Source organism: Mesoplodon densirostris, chromosome X (genome assembly GCF_025265405.1).
Source record: "Mesoplodon densirostris isolate mMesDen1 chromosome X, mMesDen1 primary haplotype, whole genome shotgun sequence".
Taxonomy (NCBI): domain Eukaryota; kingdom Metazoa; phylum Chordata; class Mammalia; order Artiodactyla; family Ziphiidae; genus Mesoplodon; species Mesoplodon densirostris.
Genome location: NC_082681.1, coordinates 23,576,089 through 23,603,210, shown reverse-complemented (window position 1 = coordinate 23,603,210; position 27,122 = coordinate 23,576,089). Strand labels below are relative to the sequence as shown.

General features: G+C 55.1%; 1 protein-coding gene across 5 annotated transcripts in view; it reads right to left on the bottom strand.

The window, feature by feature from the left end:
* Positions 1–3,445: 3,445 nt before the first annotated feature.
* Positions 3,446–27,122, bottom strand: part of ELF4 (E74 like ETS transcription factor 4) — a 37,516-nt gene continuing 13,839 nt past the window's right edge. Inside the window, exons 2-11 of one of the 5 annotated variants that reach the window (XM_060087074.1) lie at positions 15,586–15,860; positions 11,309–11,480; positions 10,813–10,905; positions 9,259–9,450; positions 8,108–8,191; positions 7,839–8,031; positions 6,777–7,154; positions 5,358–5,916; positions 4,665–4,740; positions 3,446–4,049 (exon numbers count right to left, since the gene is read on the bottom strand). In XM_060087074.1, the coding sequence (XP_059943057.1) occupies positions 3,958–4,049; positions 4,665–4,740; positions 5,358–5,916; positions 6,777–7,154; positions 7,839–8,031; positions 8,108–8,191; positions 9,259–9,450; positions 10,813–10,905; positions 11,309–11,480; positions 15,586–15,657 (1,911 nt within the window). In that variant the 5' untranslated portion in view covers positions 15,658–15,860 and the 3' untranslated portion in view covers positions 3,446–3,957. Of the gene's footprint in view, positions 4,050–4,288; positions 5,917–6,776; positions 7,155–7,838; positions 8,032–8,107; positions 8,192–9,258; positions 9,451–10,812; positions 10,906–11,308; positions 11,481–15,585; positions 15,861–27,122 lie in introns of those variants that run through there. The other 4 variants (XM_060087072.1, XM_060087075.1, XM_060087071.1 and 1 more) reach the window with 4 other exon arrangements.

Here is a 27,122-nt window from a genome sequence, read left to right as displayed (position 1 = left end):
TCGATCACTCTCCAATTTCAAGGTTGAAAGCGGCGGTGCGTGCAAGTGTAGCTAAAGGCAGGCCGCGGTGGGGAGGTGGCCAGGCCGGGCGCCCCGCGGCTGGGGGCGGTGGCCCGGTCTCACTCCCGCCGCCCGTGCGAGAGTGGCGGCCGGCGCAGGAGGCCAGGCCCGCCGCGTGCTCACCTGCTAGTCCCGGAGGCTGGGGGTGGGGGGCGACGGGGCGGGGCCAGGGCGCGACCAGCCAATGGGGAGAGGGCATTCATTCGACTGCTGAATTCCCCCTGGAAAGGGGAAGGGGAGGGGGAGGGGGCCGGGGGGAAAGTTCCAAGCTACGGAGCGATGGAAGGCCTTGGTGGGGGCCGGAGCCGCCCAGGGACAGTTTGGGGCGCAGGGTCAGGACAGAGGCAGAGGAAGATGCCGGCCGCGGCCGCCTCCGCCAAGAGCGGCACGCCCCGCCCTGGCCGCCTCTCCCTTCCCGGGCTCCGCTGGGTCACCCGCCCGCCTGCGCCGGCTCCATAGCGCCACCTGCTGGAGGCAGGCCGCACGCCTAGCGTGCGAAGGCCGAGGCTCTCACAGGCTGCGACCGCCTTGGCCTCCCAGGCCTGGGAGCGGCCAGAGGGGAATGAGCTCACTCACCTCCGATCCAGCGGCTTTGGAGCCGGAGGCAACCGCCTCTTCAAAAATACATGATGGGGTCAGAAAGACTGCGATCGTGAGAATAACTTCATGTTCCGCCTCTCCCACAGGGCCTGACACTTCTACCACTCAGTCCCACCCAGGGATGAGGAAATAGTGATGAGTCTGTCCCAGGAAGGGGGCAGCAGAAAAGGGCAGGAGTTCAGAGTCTTCGGGGCACCTGGTGGCAGCAAGGCACTGCTGGAAGCAGCCTTGGTCTCCTCGTGGACCCTGCTGTCGCTGTCCTGGGGTGGCCGCAGACGTGGGCAAGGGAGGCAGCTGCCTGCAGTGCTATATGAGGGGAAAAAAGCTGTGGTAGCCCCCAAGTATGGGTTGTCCTTTTCTCGCCCCTCTTGCCTGCCTTAGTATAGGGCTGAAATCCCCATGGTTAGAAACAGGACTTATTCATTCTTTCAATAAACATTTATTGAGCACCTACTGTGTGCCAGGCACTGTGCTAGGCGCTGGGGATACATCAGTGACTAACACACAGTCCCTGTCCTTGAGGAGCTCACAGTCTATCGGAGGGGAGACATACATAAACACATAGCTAAGGAGCTACCGTGTGCTAAGTGCTACAATAAGAGGTATATACAAAGTGCTGTGGGAGCTCAGAGGAGGGAGTAATGCATCAGCTGCTGGGGGTGAGGAGCAAGTCTCTTGACTCAAACCATTGCAAAGGCAGGGATGTTGTTGCCACGTGACCCTGGTTGAAATGAACCTGTCTCCTGAGGCTCTCCTCTAGCCCTCTCCCATAACTATATCAGCACAGGTTAGTTTATCAGATTAGCTGATTTAACACTTCGAGTCGGAAAGAAACTGGACAGGGAAGTTTCTTTAGGGGCAGGGGATGTTCAAAGTAGTAACAACTCTTGCATGCTAAGGCTGGGGGGTGGGGTGGGGGTACCATGAGGGCACTGAGCCAGGGAGGGCAGGCCCTGGGCAGTGGAGCACCTGGGGTGAGTGCCTGTGCAGAGGGGAGGTCGGAGGTCACCTACCTCAAACTTTGGTCCCCCATCTCTCACCAGCTCAATCAGTAACCGTCTGCTGATGCTCACTAGTTGCTTCGTAGTGTGCCCTGCTCTTTGGGTGATACAGCCCCTGCCCCTCAGAAGGTAACACACTAACTGGGGAGACTAAATAGGTTCAGGTCATTGAAGATGTAAGTAACAGTGTGTGATTATTATAGGGGAGATGTCACAGGCTGCTCACAGTCAGTTGCCAAAAGAGTGGCAAGTGCAACAAGTTTAAATGAACTCACTAAGGATAGGCTGGTCTGGGGAGGCAGCTTCCCTGAACCAAGACTTGAAGGATGGATACAACTTAATTGGTACTAGCGGGGTGGGAAGACCATTCCGGTTGAGCAGAAGCAAGTAAAGCAAAAGCACAGAGCTGGGAAACTCCAACAGAGGCACATTCAAAGGCCAGCCAATCCACCCCTTTGACTGGAGCAGTACACAGGTCAGGGAAGCAATGTTGAGCCGACTGGGGAAGTCAGGCCCTGATGGTGAAGGGCCTTGCCAGAAGGTCAAAGACTTGGGAACCTGTCTGAAGAAAGAGCTGATGCTAAGCGCAAAATACTTCTGGAACGGCTGACCTGAGCCCTCAAGTGCTCCCCCACACCTCCTCCAGGACCCCTGGACTGCCTCACGATTCAGAAAATGAAGGGTTAATGCCCAGCTGCCCAGAACAGATTGGAGGTTAAGTATTTTGAGTGTCACCCCGACCAGGAGGCATCCTGGCAGAGGAAGAACAGAGGTGGTGCCTTGGCAGATTGGAGGGGCTGAGTCGGATCACCCTGGGGGGCTGCCAATATGTCTGGGGAGGGGGTTAAGCTCTGAGTGAGTTTGAGCTAGGCTGGGAATGTGGAAGAACGGCCAGATTTGAGAGACAATGGTGAACTGCGCTGGAGTTCAGGAAATGGGGAGGGGACAGGGTCACGTGAACGCAGCCATCAGCTGGCTCTGAAATGTCAAGCTTAGAAGGTCAGGAAAATGGTGGCACCATTAACAGAAACAGGCAAGTCATGACGGCCTTTTTGTTTCGAAAGGTTTCGTGTGTGTGGAGGACTTTCAAAACTCCTTTTTTTTTTTTTTTTTTTTTTTTTTTTGCGGTACGCGGGCCTCTCACTGCTGTGGCCTCTCCCGTTGCGGAGCACAGGCTCCGGACGTGCAGGCTCAGCGGCCATGGCTCACGGGCCCAGCCGCTCCGCGGCATGTGGGATCCTCCCGGACCGGGGCACGAACCCGCGTCCCCTGCATCGGCAGGCGGACTCTCAACCACTGCGCCACCAGGGAAGCCCCGAAAATCCATTTTTGATAGAGGGGCACTCTCAGGGACTGACAGGCATCCAGGTAGAACTCTCCAGCAGACCGCTAGAAATGTGAGCCACAAGCTGAGGAGAAGAGTGAGGGCTGGAGCTCTAGATTTCAGACCCAACCCAAAGAGCCCTCCTGGAGCCAGGAGGATGGATGAGGCCCTTGGGGGCACCCACATGTAAAGTGGTACATGTGGAGCCAGCACGGGCAGAGAGAGAGAGGGTGACGGAGGACTCGGATGAGCCCAGCTAGTGCCGAAGGGGATGGGAAGTAGTGTCATGTGCCGTGAGGGCTCACAGGGGCCAAGAACTGTGAAGAAGACCTTCGTATGATGAGTTCTATGGGGTTGGGGTGAGGGGGGCAGGGCCACTCTTAACCCATGTGGCACCTTTGTGCCAAAATTACTTTTAAAGGTGACCCTTTTCAAGATGCTTTACTTTCCACCACCAGGAAATGGTCACAATAAACTGATTTTATTAGAAAAAGTCACGTTAACGCCAAGCGCTGGAGACGTGTGAGAAATACACCTGCACAACCATATATGCTTCCCTCCTGGGGGGAGAAGAGGGAGAACAAGAGGACGATAATGGGCTTGGCAGTGAGCAGAAGGAGAGAGAAGGGCAACCAGGGGAGGTAGTTAGGTCACGTGGCTGGTTTTGTGCCAGGGACATAGCAAAGGTCCTGAGGCACTGATTCACATTAACCAAATTCACCAGATAATATCACTGTTTCCAAGGCTGACATATTAGAGCTCTTAGCCTGGCTCTGAAACTTGGCGGAGGGAGAAAAGCAAATTCACAGAAGAGAGAGGGGACGGGATGGAGGCCCCAGGCCGAGGGGTTGACTTCAAGAGAAAATTGGCTGACCCCCTCTCAGAAAGAGGAAAGATGGAAGGAAGGCACGTGGAGAGACAGGAGGAACAGGGAGCTCACAGCTGCTGGCTCCCGTCTTCGTGGAGGAGGAATCAGGGTGAGGTGAGAAAGCTGGAGATCAGGGGCCGCGGCCCACTGGAGGTGGTCTGCTGCAGCCGTCGCGGGAGTGGCTGGGTGGACCGACCTGTGAGGGGAGTAGAAAGTAGGCTGAGCAGCAAGTAGGCACGAGCGGGGACGGAGGCGGGCCCAAAGCACATCGCTACTGGATTATCCGACTGTCCCCGGCCCCGCCTGCCAGCAGGGAAGCGGCAGGGGCAAAATTAATCAAGAGGGAAGCCAGGATTCGGGGTGCAGGGCAGGGCGCCCGTGAAGGCTGGTATTACAGCCCGAGCCCTTGGCACAAATATCCAGCTAATTTAGCCCCCCTCCCCACCCGGGGACGTTGTGGCTGGGTCTGCCCCTGGAGGGGCGCTTCAGCGAAGCACTCTGGGGAGCTGATGTTTCCGGCCTGCTGGCTACTGACTGGTGGGCACAGAGGCTGAGCCCAGGAAGAAAGCGTCTTCCCCAACATACATGCCCATCGAAGGTCTCCTCCCCTGGACCTGCTCCAGCTCTGTGACATCTCTCGGATTTGGGGGCTCCAACCTGTACCCCATAGGCTCAGAACAACCGAATCTTGGTTTGTACAAAGGGAACCAGAGAAGGCTTTCCCTTGAAACAGAAAATTCCCCGTCTCTGTGGCTGACCCACAGAGAGACACACACCCTTGAAGACCTCACAGCTACACCCCCGTCCTCACCAAAGAAATGGAGATACAGACCCACGAGTACACACAGATGCATACAGAGATATTCACATACGGGGTAGTAAATACTCTGTGGAGGGGAAGAAGATGGTGAAATACAGTCAGGCAAAAAGACTCTTCTCACGAAGCCCCTACTCCAGCCCTGGCTACAAACGTCTCAGGAGGTCTGCCCTCCGTCACCAAGTCAGCCTATTACCCCGACAAGAACATATCCCCTAGTGCTCTTGAAAGCTGTGGTCTGACACCAGGGATGCTCCGACTGGGCCTGTCTTGGCCATGGTGACGCCAGGCAGGGGTGGGGCACGGGGGTGTGGTGTACTGACACCCCACTGAAATATCAGGGCAGGTGTGCTACTTCAGTCAGTCTCTCTTAGAGGAAGTCCGTACACAAAAGCTTCTCAACTTTGCCTGGTGGGTCACACTTCCCCCCAAGCCCTCCGTTTATATGTCATGGGGCTCCATCTTAATGAGGGAAGTGGGGTTGAATGGGGAGAAGGGGGCTGGTGTCGGGGATCTGGTCAGCAGGCTCCCAGATGTGGTCACACCAGGCTCAGCCGTAAACAGGGACCCTGAGCCCGAGGAGAGCTCAAGTTCAGCCACCGGGGTCAGCCCAACAGTGGGGCGGCTGGGAGGAGAGAAAGTCTGGTTTCCCAGAAGGCTCGGATTGTGGGAACCCCTTGAAACTACCTGGGTTGGAAGTGGCTGAAGGTGAGCCTGATCCCTCAGGAGCTCCCTCAGGGTCTCTTCAGGAACCAGCAGCCCCTCCATGGGGGCCCCGGTCATCATGCCCTGTACATAGGAGGAGGGCCTCAGCGGCCCCTCCTTGACCCCAGGGGCTGCTGGGGCACCGGAAGTCCTGATGAAGGCCGCAATCACAGTCCCGGGGGGCTGAGAGCTGGGCCCTGCTGGGCCAGCCCCTGTGACCGAGGGTGGTGCTGGATTGGTCGGACAGTTGCCCCCAGCCAGAATTTGGGGGAGGCTACTGAGAATCAGCGGAGCCCCTGGTGCTGCCACCTGGTTTTCTTGGAAACTGGTGTTCAGGGGGAAGGAGGCCTGCAAGGTGAAGGTGTCCTTGAAGGTCGAAGCAGGCGGAACACTCTGGAGAACGAGCTGGGTTGAAGCAGTAGTACTGGCAGGAGGCCCATTGGTCAGCACTGTGGTCAGCGGGATGGTCTGCAGGGTCAAGGCCGAGCCTGACCCGACAGGGGCCACTCCTAGGTGGATGTTGCTGGGCACTGAAGAAGTACTGAGGAGAAATAGAAAACAGATTTGGTTCAGGGAGGAGGCTCAGAAGGAGGGCACAGGAGGAACGGAGCTGAAGGCGTTTTCTTTGTCGTCACTTTGGCTACCGTTTGTTGAGCACTTAGTAAAAGGTCAGGGATCATTCTAACTGGCTGGCATGCAGGATTTCACTCAATCTTCCGATCAGCCCATGAGTTGAATAAGGTTAACAATCTGATTTTACTGTGTGAGGAAACAGGAACAGAGAGGTTATGCAACTTGCCCTAGACCACACAGCTAGTAACAGGGACACATCAAGGCCTTCTGACTCCAGAGCTCGTGTTTGTCACCGCTCCACTCTACTGCCGTCCCTCTTCAGAAGAGCATCCCTGTGGCCCACACCAGCGTAGTGACAGGTGTATACATATAAGCCAGACAAAGCCCAAAGTTTTCACGGAGAATGGGAGGCACCTTAGTGTGGACAAGAAGTAGCAAGAGCTTTCCTGGTGGGCTTGGAGGGCCTGAGGAGGGCAGGAGGTAACATTCTCTGCTGCCTCTTTTCTGGAGTGGAGGAGGCTTGGGGGGATGGGCCCAGGAGTGGAGGCTCCTGGTGGCTGCTTGGGAGCACTCTGGGGTAACAGAAACAGCCCCAGCTGGCAAGAGAAGCACCCCAGGTCAACAGCTGGCTTGGCCGTTACATTGGCGTGTGACCTCAGGCAAGCCTCTTTTCCTCTTTTAACCAACAAGTGTCCTACTGGCTTCCCAAGGATGCCACAAGGGTCCCAGGAGACCCGAGAGAGAGAGAGCGGAGCTTTGCAAGAAGCTGAAAACGCTCCCCATCACGAGGTACTGTGGGAAGACTTGGAACGACCTGGGTGCACTTACCTCACAGCTTTGGTGCGTTTGGCCTGGCTCTCTGGTGGAGAGACAAGCACCGTGGAGGTAGTGGGGATCTCCTCATCTAGAGACAGTCCCGATTCCAGACTCGCAGATGGCTGTAGACCAACGTGCTGAACCTTTGGCTTTTCCCAGGAAGTGGCGCCCTTGCCATGTGGGGCAGCTCTGGATGATACCCTGGAGCTGGCTCGCCGGGTGGTGCCGCTGGATGAGGTGGAGGGAGTGGAGGCCTGAGGGGATGTGGCTGGGGCTTCACTTGTCTCATCCTCGTCTTCAATCACCACCAGGTCCTTGGGCATCTCCTTAAACTGGTACACCAGCCTCTGCCCTTCCACCTTGGCAAGGATGCCTCTTTGGTAGTAATATCTGTGGGACACGGGGCAGAAAGTGGGGGGTGAGCCAGGGACACACCACCCTCCCGGGCAGGGCGTGCACGAGGTGGAGGCTGGTCGGGGAGCCAGACGGGAGCCCAAGGGCAAGGGAAGGGGTAGGACCAACTCTCGGACTTGGAAGGCTTTTATGAAATTTCTGAGATCTCCCCCCTGATGACTCAAAGGGTCCACAAGAAGGGATTTCAAATGCTGAACCCCATCCTGCTTTGGAGCAGAGGACGGGGGTGAGTGAAGGATGGGAGGGGTGGACGATGGGGGTTCAGCAGTCCCCCAACCTGAGAGACCGACCGTGGGTAAGTCAGGCCCATCCTCCTGGGCCCCTAGCTCGCAGAATATGAAGGAAGCCCTTCTTGGGGATGGGGGGCCCTAAAGTTCTCTTTCTACTCTAAAAAGGAAAAAAGGCTAGGACAGAAATGCAAGAGGAAGGGGACTGTCCCTCCCAGGCGGGACCTGGGAAATGGGCTGGGGGGCAAGCAAACGGGAGAGTCACAGGAATTCCCTCCTCGGAAGAGCGTCCCGGTGACCCAGGCCACAGGAGCGAGGCACTTACGCATCACCCAGAGCCCAGTCTTTTCAGGGAAAATTGGAGGCCCCTCAGCGACGGGACTCCTTGGACAAAAGGAAGAGCTTGGTGACTCCTCAAGGCAGGGGCTCCTACCTTAGTGCCCGTCCCATCGTCTCGTAGTTCATGTCAGGCTTGTTCTTCTGCTTCCCCCACAGCTTGGACACCGCTTTGGAATCTACCAGCTTGAAGATGCCTTTCTCTCGCTGGGTCCACTTGATGTACTTGGGGCAGGTGTTCCGGTCTTGCAGAAGTGCGAGGAGGAACTCCCACAGGTAGATGGTGCTGCCTGCAGAGTGGCAGGCGGTGAGGGCGCGCCCAGGCCCCCCGGCTCCCTACCCGCCTCACCTGCCTCCCCACCGTACCTTTGCCATCCTTGGATTTCTTCCGAATAGGGATGCTGGGGTCAGTGACGGGTGAGGTACTGCGGTTGCCCTTGGTCTTCCGGACTGTGGGGGGATGGTGGGAGCAGGGTGAGCGCTGACGGGCAGCTCCCGAGAGGGAGGGCCCAAGCGCTCACCAAGTTAGGGTGATGAGGCAGACAAGGAAGAGGCAGGTCGGGAGGCCCGGGGTCACTCTCCACAGGTACAGACTTCAGGTGCCCGCACCTGCCCAATGGCCAGCCCTCATTTTCAGGCCCCAAAGGTAGAGCAGGACACTGCTCCTGTGTGGGGCGGCGGAGTGCTTACCGATGAGCCACCTTTAGAAGATCAGAATCTGCCTCGCCTAATTTTTGAAACAAAAAGGCAGCCTTGGGCTTCCCTGGTGGCGCAGTGGTTGAGAGTCCGCCTGCCGATGCAGGGGACGCGGGTTCGTGCCCCGGTCCGGGAAGATCCCACATGCCGCGGAGCGGCTGGGCCCGTGAGCCATGGCCACTGAGCTTGCGCGTCTGGAGCCTGTGCTCCGCAACGGGAGAGGCCACAACAGTGAGGGGCCCGGGTACCGCGCAAAAAAAAAAAAAAAAGGCAGCCTAAAGGCGTGACTGTGGTGCGGATAAGTGTGGCACCAGGGTTTGGTTGCCGCACGGACACGGCAGTATCGACCAGGCATCGCCTGAGTAAATCAATAACACTGGGGCTTGGGAAAGCCCAAAGTCCTCTCCCATACATGGTCTCGGCTCCGTAAGCTCCGAGAGGGAAGATAAGAGCACGGGTTGAGGCAGAGGCCCCCGGAGGGCCAGGGACTGGCCAGGGGGCCAAGCCTGGTGTCTGAACACTCAGTACAGCATTCAACCCATGGGGATCATTGGGTTTTTAAGAGTTTACATATCTGCTGGGCAGATGGGGGTGGCCTGGGAAATGTCAGGCTTTGGGCAGGCTACCTGATGAGGCCCGTCTTTCCGGAAGGGAGGACTTTCTGTCCATCCCGCCACACCGGAGAGCTGCTCTCTTAATGTGTCTGTGAACCTCACCCCGACACTCACCCCTACTTATGGTCTCCCTGAGCCCCTCCTACTGCCCACCCCCATGAAGGAACACTCTCCCTCTCCCCCCGCCCCCCGCCTTCTCTCTCTTACGTCTCTTCTTCGATTTTCCAGTCTTCTTGGCACTTTCCTCTCTGGGGACCTTCTCCTCCAGACAGCGCTCCTCCTGGCCACCAGGGTCACCAGCCCTGTTCAGGGCGTCGGGCTCAGAGACAGGAAACAGGTAGCTGGGCAGAGTGACGGCTGGAGCAGGGTCCGGGTCTGGAAGCATTTCGGAGGTGCTGACTACAAGAAGAAAGGCCTGAGGTGGGTGGGGCCCAGGGCATGGTCTCCCAGTGCTCAAGAGAACAGTGGGCTCCTGGTGGGGCGGGGCGAGGCGCCATTCCCCATGGCCCCAGACACAGGATACACCTGAAAATGCCTCCCGTGTCTCACAACACTAGGAGAGGAAACATCTGCAGAGCTGTGGGCACGAGCTGGCCCCAATCACGGTGGCCACGTTTATAGCCCACTGCTGGTGGTGGGGAAGTTCCAGGTGACACCCAAGGAAAAGGGCCACCTTGATTTAGTCATCTACTCATTTCACAACCGGAAGGGGCCTTAGACATCATTTAGCCCAATTCCTCTGCTTTTCTGGTGAGGAAACTGAGACCCGGAGATGGCAGAGCATGTGCCCAAGGTCACACAGCAAGCTGGTCACACATGCCTGGTACATGCAGGCACTCAGAAAATATTTGTTGAATCCTGAATGACTATTAGTGACAGAGTCGGGATTAGGAATGCTAGGATTCAGAATTTGCAGCTTCAGGGCTTTCTTTCCCCCACTGTATCCCAGCACCTCCTTGAGAAGGGGCAGTTGGGGCCAGGAATCCTGTGGAGTCACCGCAAATGCGTGGGGGTTGCTGAGGGAGAAGCCTGCCTCGGGGGCCATCGGAGGAGGTAGGGGCCAACCTCCCAGAACAGTGAAGGGATGAGGAGGCCACACCCTGCACAGTCTTCCTGGGACCTCAGCAAGACAGCAGAGGGGCCTGAAGTTACCCTGGCCAATAGTATTCAGCCTTAAAAAGGAAGGAAATGCTGACACATGCTATACATGGACGGACCTTGAGGACGTTACGTAAGTGAAATAAGCCAGTCCCTCCAAAACAAGTACTGTAAGCTTCTACTTATCTGAGGTCCCTAGAGGAGTCGAATTCATTGACACAGAAAGTAGAATGGTGGTGGCCAGGGGCTGAGGGGAAGGGGAAATGGGGAGTTAGTGTTTCATGGGGACAGACTTTCAGTTTTACAAGATGGCAAGAGGTCTGGAGAGGACGGTGGTGGCTGCACAACAGAACAAATGTACTTAATGCCACGGACCTGCACACTGAAAAATGGTTCAGGTGGTCCATTTTATGTTATGTGTATTTTACCATAATTGAAAAACTAGAAAAAAAAAAAAAACCCAAACAGTCACCCTGGCCATCTTTGCTTGTCTCCAGTGCCGTCCTGCCCTTCCCATTCCAGTCAGAACCAAAGAGCACGTGCACGTGTATATGGGTGGGTGTGGGTGCGCACACATGTCCCTGAGAATCTAATACATGGATGTGATATTTTTAAATGGAATTTTGTGTTGCTTCAACTTAAGGCGCCAGGGTTCAAACTTACAGATCTGCTTCTCATCCAGGATGTCATTGGGAGACTCGACGTTGAGCAAGACTTCAGTGGTTGACATGGTTTGCGAGGTTGCTTCATTGTCATCTGGTGCCGGGTTCCATGATGTGGGGGAGAAGAAAAGTTCCCTCAGGGCATAGGGCAGTGGATGCAGCTACAACCAGGGCCAGCTCAGAGAATGGAGCTAAGGAGCCCAGGGGCAGCCGGGAGGGGACCAGCACGCCTCCCACCCTGATTCTCCACCTTTCTCTACACCCAGCCCAGCTGGTCTCCCCTCACTGCCCCGCTCCATCTCAGGAGATCATGAATCCATTTAGGTGGTTTCCTTCTCTCTGAAGTGGTACTATCCGACTCACCCCATCTAATTTCCAACTGTTGGGGGCCTTGACCTTGGCTGTGTGGGGTCACTAGAAGCCATTGTGGACTACTGTTCCCTGAAGACAGAACCCCCTTCTCCTCCACACCTTCTCTGCCCAGGAAGGAAACAGACCTGCCAGCAAAAAACTACCCTCCAGGATCTGATCCTGAGTCATGCACAAGGTCCCGTCTGTTATGATGCCATTGTGAACGTCGTCCAGCTCCAGGCCTGAGTACAGATGCAGTAATTCGGGGTAGGGGACCTGCTCCACGATCACAGCTGGGAACACTGAGGGGTCTTCCAGCTACGGAAAAGAGAGGGATCTGGTTCAGGGCTCACCCGCCTCTTCCAGGAAGCCCTCCGTACCAGAATCTGACCTTTCTTGCAATTCCTAATTCTTGGATCCCTCAGGGGCTGTCCTTTGTAGGGCATGACATTGCTCTGGGTCCAACCTCACTAGGTGATGCTTTGAGTGGGTTCTTTTTTTTTTTTTTTTTTTTTTTTTGCGGTACGCTGGCCTCTCACTGTTGTGGCCTCTCCCGTTGTGGAGCACAGGCTCCAGACGCGCAGGCCCGGCGGCCATGGCTCATGGGCCCAGCTGCTCCACGTGCATGTGGGATCTTCCCGGACCGGGGCACGAACCTGTGTCCCCTGCATCGGCAGGCGGACTCTCAACCACTGCGCCACCAGGGAAGCCCATGAGTGGGCTCTTAATGAATAGAGATGGGTTAGCTCTGTACCAGCTGCACTCAACCAAGGGCAGACAGTTCTAACTGGTCGTAGTCATGGGTTCATCGGTGAACAGGGTTAGTGCTCAGTCTATGAAAAGGATAAGGCTCATTCTGAAGCCAGTGGGAAAGGATTCGTCAACGGCAAGGGCGAGGGACTCAGCCTACGCTCAGGGTTGGGTACCAGGGTTAGGGGCTCAGACTGTGAACATCTTAGGGCTCAGTCCGTGGTGATGAGAGTAGGAATGAAGACAGAAGAACAGAGGCATTATAGAGGTAGGAAGGTAAGGGCCTCGTCCCTGCCTGGATGGGGGAGAGGGTTCTGACTTCCAGCTTGATTCAGTGGGTGCATGGGGATACTGTTCTTGTTAAGGGGGAACCCAGAAGGACGAGGAGCAGGGTTTTGGAGAAAGATAAGGGAGCAAGTGTCTGAATATGGTGAGTTGGAGGTACCACTGAGATACTTAAAATGGAGATACCTCAGGGAGTCAAAAATACGTATCCAAGAGCTCATCCCTGGGACTGGATAAAATTATTGGGATGAGAATTTGACCCCCAGAGGACACAGTGGTTCTAAAATCAAACAAAGCTAAATTTTAAAAATGAGTGCGATCGCAACTGTTTTTTAAAAATGATGAATAGAAGGAAATATACCAGGATGTTCATAATAATTATATTTTGGTTGTGGGATTTTGGGTGATTTTTTTTTCTTTTCTACTTGTCTGTATTTTCCAATTTTTCTTTCATGAGTCTGTTAATTCTTTCTTCATGAAAAAAAAGGATGAGAATGCTCAGTTCTGCCTAATGTTCCTGAAGGATCCAGAAGAATAAAATCGATGAAACTGGCTTTGGGTTTGGCCGCTGGGCAGTTACCTGGCTAGAGCAGTTTCAGGGGAGTGCTGGGGTCCCAAAACACATTACAACAGATCTCAGAGACGACGGACAGAGGGAGGTAGGCAGGTGGGCGTAGTGATTAAGGCCACAGAGTCTAGAGCTACCGGTCCAGTACGATAGCCACTAGCCACCGGTGACTGTGTAAATTTTTTCAAGATTAAAATTTCAGTTCTTCAGTTGCACCAGCTATAGTTCAAGTGCTCCATAGCCACATGGCCCCACATTGGACAGCGCAAATCTAGAGCATTTCTAGCATCTCAGAAAATTCTATTGGACTGTGCTGATCTAGAGCCAGACTACCTGGGTTTGAAACCAAACTCTGCTATTTACGAGCAGTGTGATCTTGGGCAAGTTACCTAACCTTTCTGTGCATCGGTTTCCTCCTTTATGAAACTGGGGAGATCATATTATTGACCCCATAGGGTTTTTTAAACAGATCAATGTAGATAAAGCACTTAGAACAGGATCTGGCATAGAGTAGGTTCTCATTAGGTGCTTTAGGCATCAGGGGCTTCTAGGAGACTAGTAACGTTTTATTTCTTAACCTGGGTGGTGAATTAATGCGTGTTCACTTTATAGTTATTCTTTAAATATATATATATATATATATATATATATATATATAAAATTTATGCACTCTTTTGTACTCATTTTTAGATTGAAGTATGGTTAATTTACAATGTTGTGTTAGTTTCAAGTGTACAGCAAAGTGATGCAGTTATACATACACACACACACATACACACACACATATATATGTTCTTTTTCAGATTCTTTTCCATTATACGTTACCTCTTTTGTATTCACAGTATATTTTGCAACAAAAATTGTTTCCTAAAAAGAGTGAGAGAAGGGAGGTGGAAAAGTAAACCCAGAGGGTGGAGGCTACACTGGGGAGAAGAACAGAGCTAAGAAGGTGGTATGTTGGAGGAGGCGGGCAGAAGGGAGGAAAGGGTTTCTTTTAGAGTTGGGGAGACATGAAAATGTTCTAGGTTGAGGAGAAAGGTGTGGGAGGTCTGAAAGGTACAAGGGAGAGAGGAGGTGATGGGTGGTGTGAGGTCTTGAAGGCGGCAGGAGAGAAGAGACTAAGCACTGGGGTAGGTGTTACCCAGGACGGCGGAAAGGAAATAGGAACAGGTGATGTTATTGCTAAGAGGGGGAAGGGAGGGAAAGTGAGGGCGTCCTCGGGTTTGAGCTTCTCTGTGAATTGGAGGAGAGGCTGCCTGCTGAGGGTGGAGGGGCAGGCGTGGGGTCGGGAGGGAAGAACAGCTTCGGTGAAGAGCAGCCTTTCTGAAGAACAGAAATAATTGCTGAGTGGACTGGAAACAAGTTAAAAAGTGACTAGCGGAGTTGAGAACCCAGGTAAAGTTAGATTTTTCTTCCCTTCGTCCAGGAGGCTAGGCACGCCAGAGATGCTGGATAAAACTGAGCAACTTTAGGTTAAGACCTAGCAGGACAGAAAGTACCATGTACTCCAAGCCCACTAGGGGGCAGCCTTTGGTAGGTCACTAGAGATTGGACAAAGTTTCCCATCCTCACACGGATCTGGGATAGACAGCATCAGAATTAGGCTGGGGTGCCCTTGGAGATAATCCAGCTGGACCTCCTCTTGGTGAAGATGGGGAGATGGCAGCCAGATAGGGTCGGGGACAGGACTTGCCCAGGTGACACTGTGGCCACACTGGGATCAGAACCCAGGGCTTTGGACTTCTAATCTTCCATTCCTTCTACCGGACCTGGCTGCCTCTTCTTCTCCAGTGTGTGGAAGGAGGGTACTGGAGGGTAGGGATGAGTGTGCCAGGACACCATCCAACGGGTACATATAAGTACCCTAGTGCCAGGCAAGGTATGGAGCAGTGGGGGCCTGAGTGCCAGAATTCTGTCCTATTTTCCAATTTCCTCCCACTAGAGGAACCTATCTCCAGTTTATCCTGAATCCTTAGATCGAGGCTGAAAAGACGGTTATGGAAGGGCTCATCCACCGGGCTAGAGACATGAGTCTGAAGGTGCCGGGGGTTGGACTGTACCCTGCGGTGCCAGCTGGCAGTTCTCAGTCCTGCTATGTGGTTGTCCCAGCACCTTTCTCACTGTGACACTGGAGGTGAAGCAAAGTGGCCAAAAATGCACACGGAGGTCAGTGTACACTTGTGCATTCAGCCCCTGTTGCTGACTGACAGCTCAGCTAGTGTACTTAGCAGCTGCTTGGCTGGCTTGGGAAGTATGCGTGCCCTGTAATTGCACGTGGGCAAAACCAGCTCACTAAATGACCACCTGATGACTACTGCCTGGCCGCATGGGACTCGTTGGTGCACAGTCTGGCTGGCAGGCAGCCCCTATGTCCTGAACCTAGTAGGTGCTTGATCAATATTTGCTGACTGGGACTTCCCAGGTGGTCCAGTTGTAAAGAATCTGCCTTCCAATGCAGGGGATGCGGGTTCGATCCCTGGTCAGGGAACTAAGATCCCACATGCTGCGGGGCAACTAAGACCACGTGCCACAACTACTGAGCCCGCATGCCTCATCTAGAGAGAGAAGTCCAAGCGCTGCAACGAAGAACCCGCGCACCACAACAAAAGAATATCCCGTGCGCCACAACCAAGACCCGACACAGCCAAAAATAAACATACATAAATGAATAAATAAAATATACATTAAAACAACAACAACAACAACATTTGCTTTCTGGCTAGCTGGCTGGTCGGCCGGCTCACTGGCTGTCTGCCTGCCTCTCTGTGTCTATCTGATCGTCTGCACGGGCTGACCAGGCTCTGTTCTCTGGGGCCATACCTGGTGGATGTCATCCATTCCGTTGCTTGCAAACTCAAAGATCAGGTCACTGGGCTGCAGAGTAATAGCCATGCTGTCTTCTCAGAGAGCCGACTGCGGGATCCGCAGGGCCCTCTGGAGGCGTGGGGTTTCCTAAATGAAGAGATGCTGTACCTTGGAGCCTAGAGCCTACACCACGAGCCACGGTAAAATAGGGGTTGTAGAGAGCTGGAGTAGGTGGTGGCCTAAGCCAGGTTCAAGGCTGCATGCTGGGCTGGGCCAAATGCAGGAGCGACCTACAGAGAAGGGAGAGATGGGGGCAGTGAGTAAGTCACCTTCCTTGAGCTCTGTTCCTAGGACAGACTGCCAGAAGAGGGATAGCCAAAAGTGGAGGACGGTGGGAGCAGAAGGGGGAGGGAAAAGAAAAGGAGGCAGGTAAGGAAAGAAGGAAGAAGAGAAAGTTAATTGAGTCTCCTTGAGAGGGAAGAGGCTGAGCCTCGATGCCAGTCTGGGTCACCAGCATCTGCACCTGAGCTGGCCTCCCTCCTTTCCCACGCCCTCTGGAGAAGGTGAGACGTAGCGGGAATTTCGGCTGTCTCCACTCTGAAGATTAATCCCCAGGGTCCGGCCACAGGGGAAGCCAGGGGCAGGCCATCTGGCCTCATGGATGGAGCATGTAGAATCCCTACAGTACCCTTGGCTGGGGAAAGAATCTGTGTGCGAGACTTGGGGTGGGGACATTTGGGTGCACAGGATGGTCTTCTAGGCTCTGCCTGGCTCAGTTTGCCTTGGGAGTAGGGGCCACTTAGTTCTGAAGGGCAGAGTCCACAGGGGAAGTAATGTCTCACTGTAGGGGTTGTGTTGTCAGGGCCAGTGACAGCCTGACCCTGCTTGAGGGGATGGGACTCTCAGACCCAGCCACGCCTCCGGAGAGCCTGGAGACAGAGGGACAGGTGGGCTGCGTGTCCTGCGCTCTCGTCACCACCCAGCCACCGCCGCCGCCCGCCAGAGACGATGGCCTCTGTGCCATATGTGGCTTGTGCTCTTGGTTTAGCTTTGCTTTCAGTTTCAAGACTGAACTGTCACCCTGGGAACCGGCGAGGAGAGCCGCAGCTGGGGGAAGGGCGCAGGGAACCTTCCCCATGGTCCAGGGCCAGCTCGGGGGCCCCCCTCTTCTAGGAGATCTGTCTGCTGCAGTCCACACGTCTGCCCTCTGTGGCACTCACAGTCTGTGCCTCAGGTGCTCACGTGGCACCCGGGCCTCTGATTGTTTCCTGTGCTCCCTGCCCTTCTCGAGTCAGTCGTCTGCGCAGCACCCAGGCCTGCCTCCCAGAGCCCTGGCTCCCCTCCCACGCCCCTCCCTCCACCGCGGTCAGCATCTCCGGCCCGAACACTCAGGTAGCACAGCACGGCTTTGGCCCTGAGGGTTCTGCTCTGCGTGGTACCCGCGTGTGTGTAGGTGTGGCAGGTCTACGAACAGCCTGGTTCAACCATAAGCGTCTGAAGAACTGGCTCCACGCACCATAGGAGGAGACGCACTTGACCCCCAGCTCCTCGACACTCCTTTAGCTGTGTCAGGATGGCAAAACCTTCTCCTGGCCCGTAAAGAAAGGAGGAACTTCAGAGAGGGACAAAGGGGAGGAAAGGGAGGGGGATCACGGGTGACCTCCCTGATGACCGCTCTCCCCCACAGGAGACACCCAGGCCTCTCCCACTTCCTTTCCGTTAGCCCACAGGGCTGGCTCCGCCCTCCCCCCCCACACCTTTCCACCCACCCCCAAGCAAAAACTTTGAGAAGTCGCTCAAGTCAGCGTGGCAGGTCTTAGTTTCCCTTTGGGTGAATGAGAGGCTGAGCCCCACTAGCACGGCTTTCCACCACCACCACCCCGCCCCACCCCCACCTGCACGTGACCCGGGAGCCTGTGGCCTCCTGGAGAAGCCTCCCAGGGCCATTTATGCTTGGAAGGTCTGTCTCCCCCAGTCAAAGTGCCCCAAGGTCTGCATTCCGCAGCTCCCACCCTCCCACAGGCCGGCCGTCTGCCCCCAGGAAGCATTCTCATACTAATCAAATGAAAGGCGATCACTTTCACCTAATCCCACTTTGTCTAAACATGAAACTCCTGTGTCTGCCCCTCTCTCCTCCGAGGTCATTCCGCCATGGCCTTTCCCTCCAGCTTTGCTCATCAGTTTGGCTTCTCTTCACAGTTCTGTGCACCTCCCTTACCTCCCCCATTAGAACATGGCTTCACTGAGGGCATGGATGAAACTTTAGCACCTTGCACGGTGCTGGGCATGTAGCAGGCGCTCAACGTGTATTTGTGGAACGAACACATGAGTGAATGGTACTGGTCAGCTAGTACCAGTGAGGTGTGTTTTCTGGGCAATAAGTACACCCATGCGTACACTGGGTGTGGGGTGGCTGTCATGTGCTCTAGCTTACTGGAGAGAGAGAAACGTGTGCGCTGTGTATGTGTTACATCTGTGTATTTCTGCACTGTAATTTACAATGAGGGGCGCTCGGCAGGGGGTTTGCTGTGGGTGTGCAAACACACTGTTCATATACATGTGTGCAGGGCGTGGGTATATGTGCGTGAGAGCCTCCGTGTGTCACAGGGCTCCGGTCCTGTCTGGGCCAGCACAGCCACAAGCTCAGTCGTTGGTTCCCCCTCCGCCAGGCCTGCCTTTGTGAGAATGACAAGCCCGAGCTAATACTGGCTGCACACCAAGCTGATGCCGGCTGGCAGAAGCTGGCTGTGGTGAAGTGGGCCGGGGCGGGGCCCAGGGTTCTGCTGGCGAGAGGGCCGCCACGGCCACCCAGCCCCACACATGGAAAACTCAAAGTCCTCTTGCTTCCCAGGAGAAGAATGCCAGTAGCAGAATGTGTACGTGGCCCACGGGTCCTTGGGGTGAGCCCCCGCCAGGCCCGCTCTCCTAGGGGGGTGGTGGGCGAGGGAAGGCAGCTCCGCACTGGATTGGATGGAACCCTTGGCCATCAAGGCAAAAAGGAGAGGTTTGAAATACAGGATAGAGACGAATCCAATTGCCTTCTTTAGGTATCAGCGTGTCTAAATATCCAAATTCAGGACTTGGTTAGTGCAGGTCCCGACGGCCCAGAATTGTGACTATTGTGAGGCTGCATCCAGCACCCAAGGCTGATCCTGGTTTCTTGTTCTGCCCGAGCTTGAGCCTGAAGTTAAGGTGAAGAGGTGTGCGGGGTGGGGGTGGGGAGCTAAGAAAAGTCTCCCCTCACCCCCATGGAACCTTCCAGTCCAGGTTTCACCCTTCCCCCTTCAGATGTTTGAGGATTTGAAAGTGAGAGGTGGGGACAGGCTCATTTGCATGTTCACTCACTCTCCCCCGAGTCCCTCAAAATAACCTCCCTCTCCCAGGAACCTGAAACCAAAGAAGCCACCAGCACAAGAAGGCCCGCCCTGCTGGAGGCCGGGGAGGCCCGCACAGGGGCTCCCCTCCCTGGCGTCCTTACAGACGCCCTGGGACACACACTCACTGGCCTAGAGCCCTGGACACCGCCTCATGGGTGAGTGGGGGGCTAGGAAGGTCCACAAGGACACTTGGCTCAAGGAATCGGGCACCTGGTTACCCTTAGTAACCGGTGCTGAGTTCCTCCCACCCCGCCCCATCATTGCAAAGCTCACAGCTGGCTCCAGTCAAAGTCCACTCCCAGGGTGGCAAGAGCTCCACTCCCTTTGAGGCCACTGCGGTATCCCTGGCTCCCAGGGCCTGTCCTACTTGGGCTGAAAGCAAAGCCTTTGTGAGAGCATATGGCCCCGGCCTGTGCGTGTGCACGCGCATGTGCACGCACGCCACATGAGGGAGCAAGAAAGCGAAGGCGCCCACACCCCCCCTCCCCTGCAAACGCACACCTCTGGTTCTCTGTGGTTGTGATTGCATTTCAAAACCAAAATAGCAAAATAGAAGTGGTTTGGGCTGTTCCTGCGTCATCACAGCTGGGCCCCCTTCAGACGTACAGACCCTTTCTGGGGCTGTCACTGGAACATGTCAAGCGGTGTCCAGCACCCACCCATCTGGGCCTCCCCTACAGGAAACAGCCCCTATGTGAAAGCCACGTCCACAGTCTCCGTGGAGCAAGTTTAAATCTACACCCGTTCAGCTGAGCCAATGGCTCTCACAGAATCACTAATAACACCCGTGGCATTTTCACACACGCCGGCAAACACTGGGGCCAGATGGTCAGCTGGGCCCACAGAGCAGAGTTCTCCAGTTCCTCGCCCTCTCGCAGCCAGCTCTCACTCCTGAAATACCCCGTCCTCCCTGAAACCTTTCTGGAATTCTCTGGAAAGGAAGTGACAATTTCCTTCATGCCGTTTCCCACTCCCTCAACACCCCTCCCCCACAACCACAAACAAAATGGAAACTACCCCAGGAACAGCTGTACCCTCTACTTAAAAACAGCCCCTCCTCCGACTAATAGTCATCAAGCAGCACATTTGCACACTGCACCACATGAGCAGTGGCGTGTATTTAAGAGGCAGAGGGCCAGACTCGGGGGTCCAGTCTGCAGCCATGGACGTAGCAGAAGTAAGCCAAGTGTGGGACTCCTGCACAACCTTGGTCCAACTAGAGCTGGACTCTAAGCAGCCAGCTAAACCCCCCTCCTTGAACAGATGCCCAGTAAAGGGGCCCTGGCCACAGCTATTTTGTCAGCTTCTTCTCCTCTATTCCTGCCTTCTTACCACTCCCTCCATTTGAGATGAAATCAGGAAGAGGGAGGGAAAAAAAGAAAGGTTTTGCAAGCCCTGTTGGTTGGGGTTTCTCTGTGCTTATTTACAAGAAACCCAGTTTCCTTCCTTGGCCCTCGGTCACTGCCTGATTCCCGTGTACGGTTTGTCACAGCTCTGATGGTAAGGCAGGCCCAGAGCTCCTCTCCAACTGCCCCTGCCCTTTCTCAGCTCCAGGCCTGGCCCTACTTTCCCGCCGTAGCTGGCGCACTGGAGGAGGGGTCAGGGCTGCAGGTCGCAGGCACAGAGACGTCTGCTCCTCTTTCTCCAGGAGACCCAACAAGAGGTGTGACCCCGGAAAAGTCAGCCATCTTTCTGGGCTGTGGTTTCTGTCATCCTTAAGATGGGTGAGGGCTGAGGGGAATCCAGGCCTAGCAGCTGCTCACCATGGAGTCTCGGGTGAATGAAGATGGTGGTGGGAAAGTGCTTTGAAAATTAAAACACACTCATTCAGATGATGAGTTCCAGGTGACCTCCCAGAGAGCAAGGGGGGCTGGGGACCCCATTAAGCTCCTGGATGCGCCCCCCGGCCCTAAAACATAGACAGGGTGGGCTGCAGGCTTCCAGTTGTCGGCTTGGAAGGGGCTGGCTCCTCTCCTGGGATGGGGGCCCTGTCCTCACCACCTCCACCCAGCTCCAGCCCTCTGGGCTGTGGTTATGTGGCAAGAAGAGCACTACAGAAGCCCCAGTGGGGGGGGGGGAGGGAGGGCTATGACAAAGGGAACCTATTTCCCCAGCTGTCCTGACTCCCGGGAGCCTGGCCTGAGAAAGCCAAAAGAGCGCCCCCTGGAGGTGCCTGCAGCCACCGCACCCTCATCTCCGGAGCTCCAGGGGCCGGGAGGAGGCAGAGGGGCACCAAGCGCTCCTGGGAAGCGAGGAACAAGTCAGTGACGGGGAGAACATGCTGCGGGAAAGCGGGCAAAGCCCAATCCAGGCCAGCTACTGAAGCCCAGTGGGGCGCGCGGCCAGCCACAGCCTAGAAGACCCCAGAAGTCCCTGCAGACTGTAAGGGCACGGGCTTCCCAGCGAGAGGACCCAGATTTGCCTTGGGGCTTAGGCAGGTCACCCTCTTCCTCTGGGAAACGAGGCCATCCCCCCTAGCTCACGGGATTGTTGTGGAAGGCCAGCAGGTCAATGTAGGTGAGAGCCCTCTGTTACCCCCTAAGTGTGTTTTTAGATTTCCCGGTCAGATCCGTGTCTCTTTGGCTGAGGTCATGCATTAAGCATTCAGGATATCTTTACCTAGATGGACAGGAAGAAAGGGAAATGGAGTGGTGGGATGAAATGGAGGCTGAGGGGGGGACATAACCAACACTTATCAAACATGGTAGAGAGCGGAAACCAGTTTGACTATGGGGAGGAGGTGGGACTGGCTGGGGGGGCAGGGAAATCAGGGGGTAAGTGCACAGGCCTCGATTCACCAGGTGGTGGAATTTGAACTTGATGTGGAAAGCAACTGGGAGTTACTGTTGATTCTTGAGCAAGGGAGGGGCATAAAGCAAGCAGTTCTCAAGGAAGATCAGTTTGGTCTGAGTGCATGAGTGGAGGAGATGGAAGGGGACCAGGTGGGGCACCTGGAGCCAAGGAGGTGAATCCCAGGGCCACTCTGAAGGAATAAAATGACAGAGTACAGGGCCATACAGTAATTGCAGAGATCCCAAGATTGCAGCCTGTTCTTGCTGTGAGAATTGTAAAAGACAGTGACTGGGGCAGGAAATATGGCAAGAACATGAGCTCAGTTTGGACATTTTGAAGTTGGGATTATCTTGAAAAATCCAGGATTAATGGTGGAAAAAAGGGGGTCCAGACAGTCATTTTGCTAAACACACACACACGCACACGCGCACACACACACACACCCTGGCAAGGGGGGCCTCGACAGGCCTTCAGTGGCCAGAGGAGCAGGCCTGGCCTGGCGAGGCTGGCATCCTGGACACTGTAGCAGAAAGCTGCATGTGTTGAATGAAAATGCTTCGAATGGCACACACTCCACCCCCACCCCTGCCCCCAGTAAGGCCTGCCTGCTTCCACGGGGTGGGGGGGGATGGGCCGGGGACAGACACACTGACCAGAGACTAATTAAATTTATTAGTGGGTTTTTTAGAAGCTGGGGCAATCTGTGGCTGGGCACCAAAAGGATATTAAGTCAGATAACTTTTATTGAAGGGACAGTGTTCTTTGTCGAGGCCCCTGCCAGCACGTGTCCTAGAAACGAATGCAGAGGCTCCCTGCTGGGATCTGGGGCTCCCCCAGGTGGGAGGGGTGGCGCGGGGTTTGAGACCTGCTTGGCCCTCGGTGCCCCTTCCAAATACCCCCTTCCCCCACTGGCTACTTTCCAGGCAAGGAAAAGCAAGGGGCAGTCCAGCGTCCCCTGCACAGAGGGGCGGGCTCGAGAAAGGATGAACTGGAAAGAGCCTACGGGCGGGGCGGGCCGGGGTGGGCAGACAGGGAGGGCACCTTCAGCCCCAATGTCACAGGGAGCTGGCGGGGGCTCCTCCCTCCCCCTCCCCGACATGGCTGAAAGCCTCTCCTTGACTCAGTCTCAGGATGTCAAAGTTAAAAGGGACCTGAAAGATCATGGCATCCATCCTTCCTGTCATCCAGCTGCAGACACTGAGTTCTCGAGGAAGGAGAAGTGACTTGCTCAAGGTCACACAGCTAGTTGCCGTGACTCCCAGGTGACCTTTCTTCCTCCCCTCCTCATTGTCTCTCCCGCATCCTCAAAAAAGCCAACCCTTTCCTTTGGTGAGAACAGACAGCAGCCAAAGACCCACGGCTGGCAAGTAACAATGAGGCCGCACATGTGCAGAACACATTTAACTTTCGCAATGACTTCCCCACCTCCGTGTCTTTGTTCCCACTGTCCCCTAGGCCTGATATGCCCTTCCCCAATTTCTGCGGCGCCAATTCCCACACGGTGTTCAAGATCTGAAGCAAATGTCACCTCCTGGGGCTTCCCTGGTGGCGTAGTGGTTGAGAGTCCGCCTGCCGATGCAGGGGATGCGGGTTCGTGCCCCGGTCCGGGAAGATCTCACATGCCGTGGAGCGGCTGGGCCCGTGAGCCATGGCCGCTGAGCCTGCGTGTCCGGAGCCTGCGCTCCGCAACGGGAGAGGCCACAACAGTGAGAGGCCCACATACAGCAAAAAAAAAAAGAAAAAAAAATGTCACCTCCTGTACAAAGCTTTACCTGCTTCCTCCTCACCTGATATATCTCCTCCTCCCTCTACTCTTCTTAACACCTTAGCTTGACTTACATTAAAGCAGGGGGTCTGCAAACTATGGCCCATGTGCCAAATCCAGCCCACCGTCTTTTTGTGTGGCCAGTGAGCTAAGGATGGTTTTTGTAATTTTTTAAGGATTGGGGAAAAAAATCAAAAGAAGAACAATATTTCCTGCCACAGGAGAATTATACGAAGTCCAAAGTTCAGTGTCCACAAAGAAAGTTTTATTGGAATGCAGCTACGTGCATTCGTTTACGTATTGTCTGTGGTGGTTCTGCATCATAAGTTGAGTTGCTGTGACAAGAGTTCACATGGGCTGCAAAGGCTAAACTACTTACTATGTGGTCCTTTGCAGGAAAAGTTTGCTGACTCCTGGACCAAAGGCTTCACTCCCCTTCAGAATGAATAAATTCAAGTTCCTTTCGTAGAAGAATGTCACAAGGACTCACGGGTGCCTGGAGGGAGGCATGGAACATCAAGTACAAACTGCTAATCTTCATCAGAAAGTTCTGGCCCTGGCTCTGCCTATGGTGTGACCTTGAGCAAGTCACTTTTGCTTTGTGGGCCTCAGTTTCCTCAGCTGCACAGCGATGCGGGGGTTGGCCTGGATGGCCTCAGGCCTTTTCCGGCCCTACAGTTTAGAGACTCAGCCATCTGCTGCATTTCCAACTCACACAGTTTTGAGCAGGCACCATTCTGATCATTTTCTCTCAGAACAAGACCTTACAGAAGGTTCCCCTGCCCAGCTGTGGCTTTCCCTACCATCGTGGGCCCCCTCACTTATACTCACTTGCCCCCCCGACCCTTCCCTTCTGCTGACCTGTCTGCCCTTCTCTCCGAATTCCTCTTCCGGCAAAACGAATGTGGCCTCCTCTGAGGAAGCACCGCCCCCCCTCGCCCGGTGGTCCAGGGGCCTCCATTTTGCGGGGGGGGGGGTGTGTGGAGGCAGGGAAAGAAGAGCTCTCGGCTCTCCTCGGCCTCCCAGGGCCCACAGCAGACAGGCAGTGGAGCAGGAGATAGGGCCAGCCCTCCCCGCACCCCTGCTCTGCCAGAGGAAACAGCCCCTCTCTGCCACTTCCTGTCCCAGGGGTTTCAGCAGTTTCCCCTTCAGGGCCTGCGGGCCCTCCCAGCCCCGCCCCTGCCCCACACAGGTCAGAGAGTGCAGAGAGGGGAGGGGCCCTGTGGGTGAGTGGGGAGGATCCCTCACAGGAAGGCTGAGGAGACAGCTGTCTACACAAGGGGACGCCCCAGCTGCTCCTCTGCCAGCCGGCTTGGGCTGGGGGAGCCGGGACCTGGGAGGGAGATGGGGCTGCCTCCACAAACCCTCTCCTGTTAGCAGATGAGTACTCGTGAGCTCATCACCTCACCCAGCGACCACCTTGGACAGCACAGTGAGCCTGCTGGGTGGAAGAGTGGGCTGTACATGCTGAGGTCAGTTCTGCCTGGGCTGAGGACCAGCCCTGGGTGGCTTCAGATGGAGAGGCGGGTTGAAGCCAGAGAGCCTGGGGAAACCAGGCCACCCATGGTGGTTAATTCGGAGCAGCAGGTGACACTGAAGTCAATGGCACGTCAAAACTTTGCATGATTTTGTCCCTAGCGCCGATGGACAGAGGCAACAATGGAGAGCAAAGTATTCTGTTACATGCGGGTCAAGGGTAGTGGCATTTTCTGGGCGATGGAACAGGAAGCTATCACGTTCCACAGCCGCTGCTGATTTGGTGTGGTGACTTCTACTTGTAAATACCTCCCAGTTGCCTTTGCAAGGTGGGGCTCCTAGCAGTGGGGCTGTGTGCCCGTGAGGGATCCGGTCAGGTGACCGGAAGCTCTGCCAGGCCTTCCCAAGGCAATGGGTCAGAGGAGCAGTAGTAGCCTGAGGCTCTGCACCTCTGCCCAGTTGTCAGTCCCCCTGAAGACAGGTTAGAAGTACACGATGATGGTTCTAGAAGCCTTGGTGCCTGGGATGGGGGCCTAACAGTGGATAGACACAACCACCTTGGCCCCCTGTCGTAATATTGTTCCATGAGGTTCAGGTAGCAGTGAGCGAAGCTAAGGTAAGGGGACCCCTAGAAATGATGGCTCTGAATGGGCCAACGAAAATGGATGGGAAGATGGTCTTGATACCTCTCCCGGCTCTGAGAGGTCATCTTCTTGTGCTTTTGGCCAAGAGCCCTGACCAGCCAGGCCTCCTGTCAAAAGAACAGTCCGGCTTCGCCCTCTCCCCTCTCCCTCCATGCCTCCAGAGCCAAAAAGACCCAGTGCCCCTGCGATAGAGCCCCATCGCCCCTGAGGGGCGTGCCCGCTCCACCCCGCAAGTTGGAGTAAATACTGCTTCACAGCTGGTATGGAGGATGCCAAGGAAGCCTCAGAGACAACATCTGGATGTGCACCCGGGCTCCTGCCAGCCCCTCCCTCCATCTGCAGTGCAAACCCAGGGACAGGGTTTGGTTACAAGCCCAACGCAAAGCTGGTGGCACGTGTTTGGAAAGCACACCTGACTGGGCGGAGTGGGTGGAAGCACTTGAGACCGGTGCCAGCTCAGGGCAAGCGCTTGCGGGGTTGGCACCGATCTGAGCTACTGCTGGACCCGGGATGGCGGGTGTAGCCACTGTGGCCTCAGCCGTGGGCATGTTGCAGGAGGGGCAGAGTGGCGTGGGTACTCATTTAAAGTGGGCACGATTTTCTTTTGTGTCCTCTGATATCACGCCAGCCTGTTCCCTCTGCTTCTGGGGAAGGGGACCGAACAGTAAAAATTACAGGGTGACAGGGTGGAGCATAGGGAAGATGGCATGGATTTACATTTATTGGGTACAAGCCGCGGGGCTGATGTCACGCCAGTCACTTGCCGTAGGGTTATCTCCTTTCATTCTTACAGCATCCCAAACAAAGTAGCTAGTCAGTGGCAGAGCCCGGGTTTGAACCCAGGTTTATTTCCAACTAGCACGCTCTTTGAACTTTGTTTTCAGTTACATCTCTTTTGGTAATAATCTTGTTTTAATAGTTCCATTTTACAAACAGGAGAAGTGAGGCTTAGAAAAGATTAGGTAACAGGACCAAGGTCACACTGCCTGTCAAGGATGGAGGCAGAACTCAAACCCAGGCCTGTGTGACCTCAAAGTCTGTGCTTTTTCCCACTGCTCCATGCTGGCGACCATCTGCTCAGATTCCTAGCTCAGAGCTTGCTCACAACACCCAACGTTGAAGGCTCGGAGCCCCTATGATGTCCTTCAACAAAAGCTTCCCAAGCCTGTGTCCCAGACACCTCAAAGCTCCATCTGATAGGTGAAACCTAACTTTCTGCGCAAAGATGCACCAAAATGGTGACGAGTTGAGCCCCTGTGGCCAGCTGTGGAGGAAAGGTATTGTGGAGTACCAGGCTTCCGGCTCTGTTGATGAAGGAGGCTGACTCTATTCCTGTACCTCAGGAGACTACTGTTTCCAGAGTGTTGCTGGCTGCAGACCTGGAGTGGCTTAGGCATGGTCCCTGCCCCATAAATATACACTTGCTCTCGCCTTACACATAATTTAAGTCTGGGTTCTTATCTCAGGGTGTTGGTTCACAAGTTTTTTTTCAAATAT